The sequence below is a fragment of the Nothoprocta perdicaria genome, unplaced genomic scaffold (assembly GCF_003342845.1).
Source record: "Nothoprocta perdicaria isolate Ctin4 unplaced genomic scaffold, notPer1 scaffold_83, whole genome shotgun sequence".
Taxonomy (NCBI): Eukaryota; Metazoa; Chordata; class Aves; order Tinamiformes; family Tinamidae; genus Nothoprocta; species Nothoprocta perdicaria.
In genome coordinates, this window is record NW_020456121.1 from 1910401 (window position 1) to 1925455 (window position 15055).

Here is a 15055-nt window from a genome sequence, read left to right on the forward strand (position 1 = left end):
CATGTGTGCGCTGCCATAAACACGCATAGTATCAGAATCAAATTTGGTCACCCTCGCAGGCTGACTTCCAGTACACATTTTAAAATGGCCTTTAACTTTACTTACATCAATTGGTGACTTTGAATACTTTAACATTCCATTATCCAGGACAAAAAATCTCTGAAAGAAAAAAAAGAGGAATTCTCATTTAATGAGCAGGTGCAATTTAAACAGTATACAGTTTTCAAACATTTTGAACATTTGTTGCTCTATCAGTTAAAATATAAATCATTTTAAAAATAATTTAAAATAACTCCTTGGCCTTACAAAGCTTTATACAATAATTTATCTGCAAGAAAACAATGATTATTCCACAGTAAATAAAGAATGCTTGTGGGCGGAAAAGACTGTACAAAGTATTGAATAATTTTCTTTCTTCAATTTTTACAATATTATATTCTAAGCAAGAGAAACTGGATTCTCCTTTTCCTTCACTATGTTCTAAGTTTGACTTAAGAAACCACTATACTGAAGGTATTCTGCTTTAAAGCCAGACCAATAAAGTCTGTAAGAATGGCAGTATAGACTGCAGGAGTTATGTCTTCATTTTCTTCTTGTTTTTCTTCAAACATGTCGGTCACATTTCAGACTAATAACTTACACTCCCCATCTGAAAACTGAAAATGAAATGTTTTTACTAGCGTAAATTCCACATCCCAAGAGGAAGGCCCACAGTGGCCTTTYCTGTGGTGTCTTTGATCCCCAGATGGAGAGGGGCAGGCTGTGAAGCACTGTCCTACCATCCAAAGCTTTGTGCCCCACAGCAGATATCTACAACACGAAGTAGAGTCTGCACACCATGCTGATTAAACTTTTTCTAGCTTTAATCTAGCACAATAAAGATAATGGCTAGATTAAAGTGTAAATAGTACAGCATTCCCAGCAGATACCACACATCATTGGAGGGCTTATGTCTTGGCTGACAGCTAGTGGTATAGGCAGTCATACTTTCTGAGTATTACCTAAAGCACTAATATATGTTAAGACTATAGAACAGACAACAAAATATTATCCTAAACTCTAATCTGTCTGACATTGAAAGGAATGACAATGTTCCCAAGGTGTGAACTTTTTAAATCGACACTATGAGCAGGGTCAGTATTCAGCTGGCAGATCTCTGAAAATACCTCTTGGAGATGCTTTTGGAAATGATGTCAGTGACACAACAGATGGCACCAAGATCTCACATACAGCAAGAAACTGGTGCTTTGTTGGGGATATAACTTCTTGAATAAGATGTCAAAACAACAGGAGTTTTTGACTAGGTGTAGTCATTACTGATCTCATAAGAGGAAGATATTAATTCCTCCTGCAAGAGAAAATACYGCTTCCACATTTCCCTTGCTAATTACTATGGGGCACTGAACATCGCAGAGAAGCGGCTGACGCATTTTGGTCCAAAGCARACTGCATTTCAGGAAACAGTAAACTAATCTGTAAGTTGTGCACGTGATAAATGGTATGCCATTAAAGCACTTTCATAACTTTCCAAATACAATAGACATTAAAGCTTTGCTGAAGGATACTCATACGGCACATGCTACAATTACTGCTTTTGGAATTCTTCGCTAGAGCTCTCAGCATCAAGTTGCAGAAATTGCAGTATCTGTAGGCAGCAGCTGGAAAACGTTAATAGAGCTACAGTTTCTGGACAAGTTCAGCACGAATCCTTAGATTTATATATCCCATAAGGCAGAGCAGAGATAGAGGCTGAATTGTGAACTTTTTATTCACATTAGAAATTATTACACAGGTAACTGCTCCAGAGTCTGCCTGAAAAACAGATCACCAGTAATAATCTCCTCTATAAAATTTTCTAAGTTCACCTCTCTTGCTCTCCCCTTAAGGTCCCTACCAAAACAGACACATGTTCAAAAAACAAACAAACAAAAAACATACTGACATAATGTATTTCAAAGGATTGGAAGTAGTGGGTTATCCCAGATATTTTCAGCAGCTTATACATTATCAGGTCTCCTTTTCAGATCCTTCAAACGTCAGTTGGAAAGTCTTTAATGTCACCAGGCTAAATTCAAGCAGTGCATATGCATGTGGTTACTGAGACAATAAGCTGTGTTTAAGTAAAACCAAAACACCTATGACGCAGAAAAAGGGTGAAAGGTGGGAGAAAATGAACACTGCTAATCAGTTAGTATAGCATTCAAAAGGAGAGAAGAATAAGAAATTAATATATAATTTACACTTGTATGGACTGCAACTGGATTCAGATCTGAGTAAGTTCCACAATATTTAGCAAAAAAAGAAAGTTAATGCTTTCTGGAATAGAAAAGCCATGTTAGACAACAACTATACAACCATTCTCCGTAACAAAATGCATTTTGTCCAAGAACATGACCCCACTTCAAGTACCCTGGGCTGCAGAAATATGGATCACTGTCAGTACCACATCTTGTTGCTAAAAGTAAAAAAACGATGCTGTAATTACTATGACAGAAAATAAACAGAAAGGAGTTGGAGGACACCAATTCTAGGGCTGAGAAAAGAGGGCTGCATGGAGAAATGTCTTTAAACTAATGGAATAGAAACAAGAGATTTGGGTTATTTTTCCATTAAGACACCTAATAAATAAGAGAAAGGCTGTTATTTCCTGCATGGTCCCACTGCATTGCCCACATTTAGGATTCAAGCAGGAAGACAAACCAAACACAGGAATGAAGCTTCACAAAATTCACTTTAATGTGAAATGCGGTTCAGACTTATACTACATGTCACATTTTGTTACAAAAAATATATTGAAAAGAATTAATGGAAAAGAGGTATTTATTTGTTAAACATTTCAAGCCATGAGACATCTACTGATTTATTCCACTCCTCTAACTGGATTTTGAATGTAACATTTTACAGAAAGCAACGGAATTCAGAAGCCATAAAGCTGTGTGTGCAGACTAATTCTTAACACAATTTGAAGAGAAAGTCATACACAAAAATCCTGAGTATTAATTTGGCAGTCATTTTAATCTACTCTACAGAAAAATTCCAAACTCATAAAACAAAGTCATCATATTCTGACTGTTTTATGAGATATTTACCTTGTGCCAACCTTTTAAAGGCCATTTTCTCTTTTTCAGCATGAAACCTTCATGTTTGTCTGGCTTCTGGACATTGGTCTGGCCTATTTTCAGGCCCTCTATGATTTCCCAGCTGTCAGGTTCCTGATGAAAAAGCATGAAGACACATTGATTAATTCTGCATWCATATGGTATAGAATTGCAGTTTATGTAGGACAAATTCTTGAGTGCAAGAGGATGAGTAAYGGAAAGTTAGACTTTTAAACTGGTCTGGTTAGGCGTGCCAAAGGGTCACCGTATGATGTCTGGCTCTATCTCACTGATAACTAATGAATATGAGCATTTTTGGAAACCTATTCCTTATTAAGTATACCAAAGCTGAAGTCTTCCAGGAAGCCTGTTTGCAAAGCTGGATGACGACCTGAAGGCCTGTACATTCTGTTCAGAACAAGGGCTACATACCAGTAAAATCAATATATCCAAATATGCAAAAACTGCACCAAATTCTGACTGAACTCAGCACATAAAAGGCTCAGATCTGTGACTGGTGGCCAAAGTGCAAACTGCTGCTCTGATTCTGGCCGTTGGGCAATCTATCTACAAGTTCCTTATGACGAGGACTAAAAAGACTGAAAAGAAATTGCAAATGACACAGAGGTAGAATCTGCATATTAAAAATGTACCTTTATAGGAAGTATTTCTTGTCAAGAAAAAGATGAGACTGTGAGATGCAATGTCTACTTTGCTGCTAGACATACAGATATGCATTAACAGTGCACTTTGTGATACTCCCTGACATATAAACTCGTGCATCTCCAAAACTTTCCTGATCTTCAGTGTATAATCTACAGATTCTGGATAATCTAATTTTTCCTTAAAAACAAACAAACAAAAAAAAAATCTTTTTTTTCAGACAGACAGATAGAAGAATAGCCAGCACCTGTCTTCACTAGCATTTTATGACACAGCTTCCCAGGCTAATTGTGCTTTTAGAATTCTGYAAAAGGAAATGCATCTTCTTTTAACTTTCTTGTCATTAAGCTTCATTGTATTAAAAGAAATATATAGAAGAAAGCTAACTAATTTTCTCTCTAGAGATATGAAATGTATCATTTCAGATGCAATCAGCTATAAGTCYAAGAGCCAATAAAGCATATTCTTTGTACATACCACTTATTATGCATGATGACTTGTATGACCCAAGCCACTACATTATAATGAACATCTAAAGAACAATTTTTTTTAAACAAAGACTGTGAGAATTATTTCTTTATTTACATTCTCTTGCTATTGCTGTTATAAACATTTGGTACAAATTTGAGAATCACATATTGCCAACTCATTCACACAGTATTAAGCAAGTTCTAACAGTATTCTACACAGCTCCAAACTTGCATTTTCTCAGCTGGACTTTCACAACACCCTGGGATGTTATGAAAAGCCATCAGGGGAGGAACAAAGTCATAAAGTATCACACACTTTAAGAGACAGAAAAATCATCTTCCTCCGTCCCATATGACACTGTTCAAAGTCAAGTACTGTTAAGACTGTCATAACACATTTCCAGAACAAAATACACAGGTGTGAAAATGTTAATATTATAAAAATAGGATTTAAAAAAAGCAGGTTTTTTTTTTTTTTTTTTTAAAACAAATTTCAGTAAGGAGCTGCTAACCTGCAAAGATGAAAAGCACCAGTCCAGGCAATACACATTGCAGTGAATTCTCCTAAAAATATTTTTATTTAGATCAGTTTAATTTTCCCTGTAAACTGKAACTTTCACACTTCTTACTCCCGTTGCCTGTAGAAGCCACGTTCTTTGAAACATGTTCKGGTTTTGTTGTGGCTCACTTGAATATTTTATTTCCATTAGTGTAGAGGGAAGCACTTAAGAATGATTTTTTCTCTRAGAAGCAGCCCTTGGCACTTGAGGGGGTGAAAGTCAACTATGAGCCCCCTGGGGCGAGCAGAAAATCCCTCTCCTTAACTACACCAACTGATTTCTCACCACACCGACTTCTCCTCTAGAAGATCAGCTGCAGGCATAAGTCTTCTATCTACAATTTGTGCCAGCATCGATTACTTTTTGACTAGAAATCACAGTCTCATAAAGCTAGTCATTTAAACAAATGACCAGATACAGCAGCCAAAAGGAGTAATTGTTCAGTGCAGTGTGGATACCCGTTTCGTGCTGCAGGAGCGTGACAAGCTGTTATTCAAAGCAGCCTGCAGTCTCACTGCATCTTCCCCCTCTCCAAACCAGTGTGTGCTGCACATTTGCAATCTTTGCCATTGTCCTTGTGCTGCAAGGGCAGCCAGAAAAAGCCAATTACCAGCACAAAAGTGAGGTGCCTTAAGAGTCATCATCCAACGATGATGCTCAAGAGTGGCTTCAGTACTTTATGACTTCTTTAAATCAGTGTATCATGTGAAAAACAGCTCTACATGAAGCAGCATGACTAGAGAAACATAAGCACAACTCGCAACAATTTGTTTTAAAAAGGTAATTATTGATAATYAGTGCTGTTGAACTTGGATGTGATTCTCTCTAGCTTAATAAGACAGCTGGACTAGAACATTTTTCAAGGCACCTTCTATCTTCATATTGAGATTCTAAAGCTTATTCCCAGTGACTATCCATGAGAACACTTCCCTGCTCATCCTCTTCAAAATCCCACTAAAATGCTTAATTTTGTTAATATAGAATATTGATCGAATGCTCTGGTATCTTGAGGAACATTTTTCTCCTCTTTCAGATGGCAAATAACCATCTCTAGGATGGGCTCACAACATACTCCATCCTATAATCACAAACACCAACACATAGCTAATAGTCAAATATTYTGTAATTCAAAAGAAATGCTTCCCACCTGCACCGCAGCCCATGCATTTGCTTACCTTGGATAGAGAAATAGGGTCTGCTTCAAGGAACTGCTTGCTTAAAGAAAGGTCTGTACTTCCTGAAGAAGCCTTCCGTTCCAAAATATGAATGCTCTAAAGAAACAACAAAGGTATTTATCCTTCAATGTTACTTTTGAAAATATGCATTAATTGATTGATCTATACACTCATTAAATAAAATAGCAGCACCATGTGTCAGTTGGCTCCAAGTGTATCAAGTACWACCAAGAATCACAGAAGCATGTAAGAAGTTTGTCTTCTAGGCCAGTATATCTGTCTTCCTTTCCCTCCTTTCTCACTTTTCTTATTGCTGGACTGATTTTTCTGTTCAACCTYGACATGACTTGGAACTATAAAAAGTCAGGGAGGAAAAAGTAGCAATATAGTTTTTAATCTATAAAGATTCAGTGTTCCTTAACCAATTCTATTTGCTGACAAGATAAGAGGCACTGACTACATATATCATGACATGGGCACTGTCATGCATTCACTTCTGAAACAATCCATTGCACATAAGATATTACTGTCCCTAACAATATTAATTATCACACCTTAGCTTTGGCAACTGGCTTCTCAAGTGACGTGAAGTCATCATATGAGTGCCTGTAATAAACTGTACCTGTCATAAAGATCAGTTCCTGGACCTCAGCTAACAGGCTTGCTAATGAACATTCATGGAGTAAAACCATTCTAAAGCCTGGTACAAATATAAACTACATAATYACACAATTTATCTTGAAGAAACTGAATCCTTAAGGAAAGTAGATCTAAAACTGCAATTCTATTTTCCAGTGAAGTTTTATTTATATTTTGTAAAATAAAAAGCATTTTTACYATGAGCTTTGGCAAAGATAACTACATCTTGCCTGTTTAAAACTGCATTTTGTTCTCTGCTGAAATTTTGTTACTTCCCAGAAGATCATTTTGTGTGAGTTCTACCACAACACCTCAGTAGTATCTCTCTGGCACGAAATAAGCTATTTCATTTCCATCACATGTAGCACAGTAACTGTCAATTGCAACTGTAGTTCTGTGAGAAAGGCCTGTTTTTCTCAATGAAAACCACCAATTAAATTTTGTGGAGAGTTGAGTTTCATTATGTCCACACAAGAAGAGATTACAGAGGCAACAATTGACAGCAGAAACAATCAAGARAATACAATATATTTATATAAATAGCAGAGTAAATATTAATTTTTACACAAGTAACTAAGTACATAAGGACCAGAACCAAAATAATTAAGCACAGTTATTCATATAAATCTTCATACAATGTCCAGATTGCATCTTGCCACAGACAGCGACTAACAGAGCTTAATTGTCCTCTTTGCAGCTGTGAATCAAAAGGAAAATACAGGGACTGCCGCTGTGGTCAGAGGAGAAGATAAAGCATCCCTGCCACAACACAACAACTCTCATTTATTTTCAGTTACTTTCAGCACTACAAAGTTACTAGAAACAAATTATCATAAATTTTCTAGTTGAACACATAAAATGCTACATTGGCACAAGGTATTAGATTTAAACAATATACTGTAAAACCTAAATCTATTCTTCTAAAAGGGATCATATCCTTCTTAGGATGATATCAGGTTGATTCCCAACTTCCTTGCTAGTTTTGTTTGGCAGGTAGGAATCCTTCCATCCCAAAATGCAGCAAAGCCCAASACAGATGTTCAGAAGGTCTCATACAGGTTACAGCCAATGCAGTTTGCTGTTACATAACTGCAATCTCATTTTGTAAAATATTTAGAGTGAAGTAAACAAGCAGCCTCTGGCTTGTCAGATTCCCAGTGACATTTTCAACTGCACAATTTTAAGACAAGCCAGCTCTCGGTCACTACAGTTCCACTTCATTTGAGAAATACATTATTAGCTAACAGCGCTTTAATGAATGCTGATTTATACTATGATTTTTTTTTTTTGCAAAAAGAAGAAAATGAATACTTTTCAAAAAATTACTTCTTTTACTTTCATTACTTCCAAAAGTGGTGTCTGATTTTCTGTAAATGTCTTCTTTTTTGTTATGACCATTACGCTGATGCAAAATAATTGCTTTAAATTTGTGACATGTTTATAGCATAGAAAATAAGAGACATTATTTGGTGCAAAATAGTTTATTTTAATTCATGTTAGATTTATGCAAAAACGCAGCTAGCAATTACACAATTATTTGATATTCTGAAAACCAGCAATTTTTACATGCAGGATTTCTATTTAGTCACAGAGAGAGAAAATAGAAAAAAAAGGAATTTGGAGTCAGGCTTTTTTATTTGTTTTAGCAACAAAAATATAGCCATTAAAGGAAGCAGTTAAAAAAAAAAAAAAAAAAAAAAGCTGATATGAAGGGAAAAAGAGAGGCTAGTCAAAGCAGAAGCTCAAAATAGCTGGAATTGTTTACATGAACAGGAAAAAAAATGACTAATCCATGAATCTAGGAGTATCATTCAGCCCAGAAGTCATTCATCTTCTCCCAAGAAAACAGAAAGAGAATTTCACTCTGCACTGCTCACTTGCAGACTTTCTCATGCTTCAGTGTTACCTGTGTGCTCTCACTGACTTAGGGGCCTGGTRAAAATCACGAGCAGCACTGAATTCTATGCTTTCTTGGAAATTAATTCAGCCAGACTGAGTTAAACTAAAATTGCTTTGTAATCCCTGTCTACATCCCTTAGGCATAGCCCTCCTCCCATTAGTCAATATCTCTCTTTCAGAAAGCAAGAAAGATTAAATCTGAAAGGCAAATGATTGCTGCTCTATAAAATCTTTTCTCCTTTTCTTTCAAAGCTCCTATCTTTYAGTCTTCACATGTGGCTGAAATGGAATATTGCTTTGGAATATGAAAGATCTCTGTGCAGAGAAGATGATCATACAAGGTTAAATACACTAGGACTAAAAGCTTTTTTCCTTTTGTGTTTGCTATGTGAGAAAAGAACCAAGGATTTGTAGAAATAGCATCTGGCAGACGGRAAAAAAAAAGGAAAAGAAAGAAAAATTAAAAGAAAAATTAAGATATTAGAAGAGAGATCCTTGCATTTGAAATATCACACACTGCTAAATCCATTTTATATCATATATTAGCAACCTTTCAATGCTGATTGGAAAAGTCAAACTCTTCCTCCTTTGTTCACAATCCCATCACTATCACTCTCCTCCTGTTTTTACTCCCTCTTTGTTCTGTGACTGGGGGTTTAACAGCCTGGGGTCAAGCCCCAATTTATGCAACTGCACAAGGTTAATGGTTAATGGTTAATGGTTTACTTCTTTCTGCCTGCTCAGCACAATATTACCACCCATTCATTACACAGAATATATAACAGCACAATTTGCAGTATGACTTGCCTACCTACAGCAATCAGATTAAATGCACAATATATGCTTTTATAATATTCAGCTTGAGTTTCTAAAAACATTGCTAGCTTCGCTCTTGTTAAGCAACAGAATATGGCACTTTTTTTGACTTTTGCAGAGGAAGATGAGAACTTCCTCTTTTTTTTTTCATGGTCCACACAATTACCTCTTACAACTGCAGTTTTTACACTCACTTTTGCAACAAAGACTTTTAGTTTTCCTAGAATGACCCAGTGCTCCCTGACAGTGGAAAACAGGAGTTCTTGGTTCTGCAACAGCTCTCACAGTAGGACAAAGAGCTGCTGCACCATTCCAAAGCATTCCTGGTAGGATACTGCAATTGCACTACAACCCTATCCAGCTCAATAATTAAATACCACTGTTTGGTCTTGAGCCTTTGATCTTGCAAATTAACTAAGATTTTTATGTAAATGAAGGGTGCTGAGGTTCCTAGGATACTTCAAATACCTTAATCCAGTTTTTCAGTTACTGTTGGCTTTCATAGTCTCCACTGGTTTATCAATCACTTAGTTACAGAGCCTACAAATTGACAATGTCAAAGCTTTTGCTGACTGCTAATTCTCCTAGTTGATGTATATGACACAAATAAAAAACCTATATTAAAATGCCAGTGTTATATACAGAACAAGATTTTCCACTTACCCTAAAATGATTTATCATAGTCCTGTTCTCTCTCATTTAGCCTCCTGCAGCATAATTTATTGGAAAACTGTTCCATAATTGCTGGTATGACTTTGACAAGAATTATATGATGAGAAGACTTCAGTCATTAACCATTGAGAAATATATCAAGTGTTATCCTCATACAGGACAACGAAAGCTGCATTGACACTTTATCCAATCACATCACACTTCTTATGCTATATKAATTATTCCTTCAAGAGGGCCACTATTTACCCAGCTGCTAAAATAAGGAGGGAGCAAGAAAAAAAATTCAAGCCTTTTCAAAGTTGAAAACAACAGTCCCCCCAAGCCCTTAAGTATTATGTTTTGGGGAAAGCCTGCAAAAAAAACCCAAAACACTTAAGAATAGGCTGAACAGGAAGCATTTTTATGCTATTTTCCTTGAATATACAAGCATCATTTCTCATGCTGTATGGCATGTCATAGTTCAGTCTCACTGCAGAAGAACTTGCCCCCTGAATCCGTTCATGCTCTTGGATATTTCTCTGCCTATAACATTGAAAATAAAGCAAAGCACTAMGTCAGAAAATGAAAGCATAGCAGCAGGCTTTCCAGTCCATACTTATGTGCTTTAATATACATGGTCATCATCATCAGACATTTATCAGATCCATGAGATCTCAGGATGCACCAAACTACTGTTCTCTTTGTCTTTATTTTAAAAGCTGGCTCCATGTTTCAGYGAACAAATATGGACTTAAAGTTAAGCAGCCATTTTATAATGATGACAAATTCACTTTATTCTACTAGTTGCCATGGGAACTGGTACAGTAGCCACTAGACTTATGGTAAAATATATTCCCCAAAGGTRATTGTTTTCTTTCTGACTCTCATGATCCTACCAAACTCCCTAATTACTCAGAGCATTCAGATGAAAGAGTATTAGTTGAGGTAAGCAGAGCCCCATATCCTGCCTTAGTCCTCTTTGGGTCGAACTGTGCAAGGATAAAATAAACAGATGCTTTCAACTAAAAATGTTAAAATTCTTACTCCAGATGGAAGTCCTGAAAAATCAGAGGGGATCATAAGCTAACTGGGACCTTAGCTAAGTACGGCTACCCCAAATCCTGTATGCCATGAAAGGGAAAACATTAACCACCTGTGAAAAAGATGTTTTTGCATTCAATGAAGGGCAATGGAAATAACAGCAAAAATACTTCAGACATATTTCCTGCCCATTACCTAACACACATCAGCATTCTTTTCCGGTTTAATATTTTGACCAATCTTTAATGTAAACGCATATCCAAATAACAATTTCATGCTGCTGTTTAAAAAAAGTTCACGTAGGACTTCAGAGAGCGTTTACTATTCTTGACCACGTGATTAGATCCTGCTTGCTACATTACTACACTTCGCACTAAATTGCTCTTGAAAACAAGCTTTTTTTCAAATCACTTCAGTGAAACCAAAACAACAAAAACAACAAAAACAGAACTTAGCTATAGCAATAACATTCAGTGCTACTCGCAAAAGATTTTAGAGCTACTGAAAACTAGTTACCCTACGTAAAAGAACAAATTAATCACCTCAACTGATGCTACGTATATCTAGATCTTTACTTACCTGCCTCCTATCCCTCTGAGATGATGAAGAGGATGAGGCACTTCTATGTGATGGAGTGGATGTTTTGTGAGCAGGAGATATACTCTTCTCCTCTGAACTCATCTTTGCAGCAAACTTGTAGTAATGATCTTGTGCTCTTATCACTCATGTAGAAAAAGAGAAGGGAATACTTTTCCACATTCTTCTGTTTCACAGCTTATGAAGAGGCGAAGAAGAGTTCAAACAGCTGAAGTGCACTTTCATAAAGAAAAAAAAATGAGAGAGAAAAAGAGAAAGAGTAAGTATACTTTCATAATAAAATACTGTTCTATAGCAAAGAAATCGGGCAACAGTCCCTATTTAACCCAATACATCTCCCAGGTCTTCACCTCTTTTCCTAACGCTACCCAGCATCGATATGAGTGCATTGCTCTGCAATCGCACAGAAGACAGAAGTGATATTACAATAGTACAAAACCTTCTAAAAAAAAGGTTAGGAAATTCCCAAGCAGAACTTACAAACCTATTACAAAGGGTTGTTGTCCCCCCTCGCACAACCTCAACAGAGGTGGCCTCATCCGTGGGCACTGTGGAAGCACAGACCTCCACCTCCACCATTCCACCAACCTCAGATTAAGCACGGGATTCAGCTCTGCTTTATGACCACACAACTGCGAGCATTCCTCTTCAGACCCAGTTAAACCTAATCCTGCAAATATTGTAGCCAAGTAACTCTTTGGGACTTCCATCATACACAAATACCGCTGAACACCCCATTATAATCAGCAGCTTTTTAAAATCATGCTAATATAGTAAGGACTCCGGGTGTGCAAGTAGATTCCTGAAAACAGGAGTTGGCATCAGRAAAAAAATCCAGTTTCAGGACTCAGTACTGTCCCAAATTGTGCCAACCACAGGGCTCACATCTTGCTCTCAAAGACAAGTGAAAGAAAATAGTGTGTTATGATGAGAAAATGCTTTTGGACATAAAACCAGAGTATTAATCTTTTCATTTAGACTAAGATCTCRGTATATTTGCCGAGCTGTGGGCACAAAAGCTGTATGGATGAAGGCAGGAGCCACCCAGGGCCTAATCCAGCTTGGGCTCCTGTTACCTGTAGAGCTGCTGCTGACATCCCCTCCGCACGCACGGTGCTCTGCTGGGTATGAGAAGTTCTCTCATTTATATCTCTCCACCCAAAGCTTTGGCTTCATCCAGCAACAGAAAATTAGATAATCACAGCAGCACAAGGGAAATTTACGTTAAATACAAACACTGCCAAAAGCCGCGAGTACATCAGGACTGCTCAGGACTGGAATTACGGCAGTCGACACACGCCATCGATCACTTTGAACTTGCTCCCACTGCCTGTTCTTCCATTAACCTTGGGTGAAACCATCCCCCTCTGCTTGCAGCCAGCATCTATTTTCTCCAGCAGTCTTCCCCTGCTCTGAAATACTGTGTCCTTTCTTGTACACTGCGATGGCAGGGCACCAAGGGCGCACAGCCAGATTCAGATGGGTGCAGAAAAAAGCACTGTCCTGATTCATGTGACCAGGACAAAAACATATTAACTAACATCCAGCCACAACTGCTGCCTCAAGAGATTAGGAAATATTGAGGATAGAGCTGCAGCTTCCTCAAGTAGAACAGAGGTTTGTGCAACACCATTGTCCTGAACCCAGATACCCAGAGGTGACTAAATAGCTAATTACACAGTGGCTTCCAGCCACCAGCTTCTGAACCCTGCACCCTAACAACCAACCTTCTGCTGGAGCAGATATCTGGGATGACTCATAAACAAGGGACTCCGTGGAGTTGTCTGGCTTTTGGCGGCACTGACAAAGTCACTTTATTCCAGAACACAGGAATGTGGGTGGTATCAGAGGTCCTTTGTATGCCTTAACCAGGAGCAGTTTTAATTAGTGAGTCAGTTTTAAATGAACACATAWATATACACACACACATATTTTCTGTTTACTATACCAAGAAGAATGAAGTGACTTCATTTTATTAGTTATCAGCATTTTTGCAAGTATCAATCTCATCTTAACCATGTGGCTGAACTTCCTTCGTGTTCAAGGAGAGCCCAGGAGAATCACAGAGCTCATATAAGAGGCTTCGAGGCACATCCAGCAGGACTCTGCTCAGTGGCAGAAACAAAAGCTGTCCACACACGCCAAGCATCTCAGCAACCTCTGCTTCTTTTGGTTTGCAAATGGTCCTGCTGGAAGCCTAGCGGGATCAGTTGTGCTGTAGCTGTTCCGGCCAGCAACCATTAGAAAAGAGTTGCAGGAAGCAACTGAGATGAACAACTTTGCTTATTAGATGATAAAGTAGATAAAGTATTACTAGCAAAAGAAAACATTTTACCTGTTATTTAACAGTGTTGCTCTGAGCACGTGATCTAGAAGTACTCCCCTTTAAGCTATGGAAATATATATACATATATATACAAAATCAAAAACCCCTTCTCACCACCCAATATGACGATGACGTGTCAGGGCAGCAGTGGGAGCGCCCGGGGCAGGCTCGGGGAGCGCCCGGGGCCAGGCTGTGCACGATGGCCACGAGCCAGCCCACAACACTTGGCTCCGGSGCATGAAAAGCAGCAGCAGCAATTATTTGTTATTCTGATAGCAGAACTCCAGCTCAGGATGTGGGCACTGGGATCCAGCCAAGAGCTGTCTTAGGGATGTTCAGTTTGGCTCTGCAGCTCCGCTCGGCTTTGCTACCTGCAGCCTCAAAAAAAGAGGATTTCCTCACCTTCTAGAGCCGCTCTGTTTCTTGATTTGTCACTTCTGTTTGCATTTGWTTAAAGACGAAGTTTACATTTATTTACATACAAGGTTTGCATTTGTTTAAAAGGGGGTGCACATCATGGCATCACTGTGAAACTTATTTTTATGCCTCTTGCAGCAAGCAAAAGAAGTACTCAGGATGCAGAACTGAATCTCTAGACATAAGCCAACTAAATATATGCGACCACCCCTGTCTCTGGCAATACTTCAACCAAGACATTCTCACACTGATCTGTAAATACGAGCTTGTCTTTCATTTGGGAAAAGACGGGTTTTCTGTGCTACTTTGCTGTTATACAGTACAGTCACGCTACATTCAAGCACTCAATGGAGTCCAACTTTACCCTTACTTTGTGGAATRTAACACAACACGTTGCCCTGCCTCATGCTGACCTCCTTCCATGCACAGAAACCATAACCCTGGGTTTACACGAATGTGTTACATGAAWGTGGTAAGCACAAGTGTACAGCAGAAACAACAAATATCAACACTGTAGTGAAGCATTGATGATTTAGTAATCTCTTTATGGCAAATGAAGATTCTGTCTTCTTTTTATTTTAAAATAAAACAGATAAACAATCACTTTATAGCCACTATTTCAGTATGAGAAACATCAGGATTTTAGTTTCAGCTTGGTGGAAGATTTAATAGCACAATGACTTCAGTAATAATTTTCCAGGAT

The 15055-nt window shown here is 37.9% G+C and overlaps 2 protein-coding genes across 4 annotated transcripts in view; both read right to left on the reverse strand.

Annotated features, from left to right (window-relative positions):
- OSBPL6 (oxysterol binding protein like 6) overlaps positions 1–11703 on the reverse strand; it is a 36532-nt gene extending 24829 nt beyond the window's left edge. For all 3 annotated transcript variants that reach the window (XM_026052031.1, XM_026052030.1, XM_026052029.1), the window contains exons 1-4: positions 11592–11703; positions 5967–6062; positions 3090–3212; positions 106–159 (exon numbers count right to left, since the gene is read on the reverse strand). In XM_026052031.1, the coding sequence (XP_025907816.1) occupies positions 106–159; positions 3090–3212; positions 5967–6062; positions 11592–11693 (375 nt within the window). In that variant the 5' untranslated portion in view covers positions 11694–11703. The remainder of the gene's footprint in view (positions 1–105; positions 160–3089; positions 3213–5966; positions 6063–11591) is intronic.
- Positions 11700–15055, reverse strand: part of RBM45 (RNA binding motif protein 45) — a 52831-nt gene continuing 49475 nt past the window's right edge. Inside the window, exon 10 of the mRNA XM_026052034.1 lies at positions 11700–11827. The gene's annotated coding sequence lies outside the window, so the exon portion shown is untranslated. The remainder of the gene's footprint in view (positions 11828–15055) is intronic.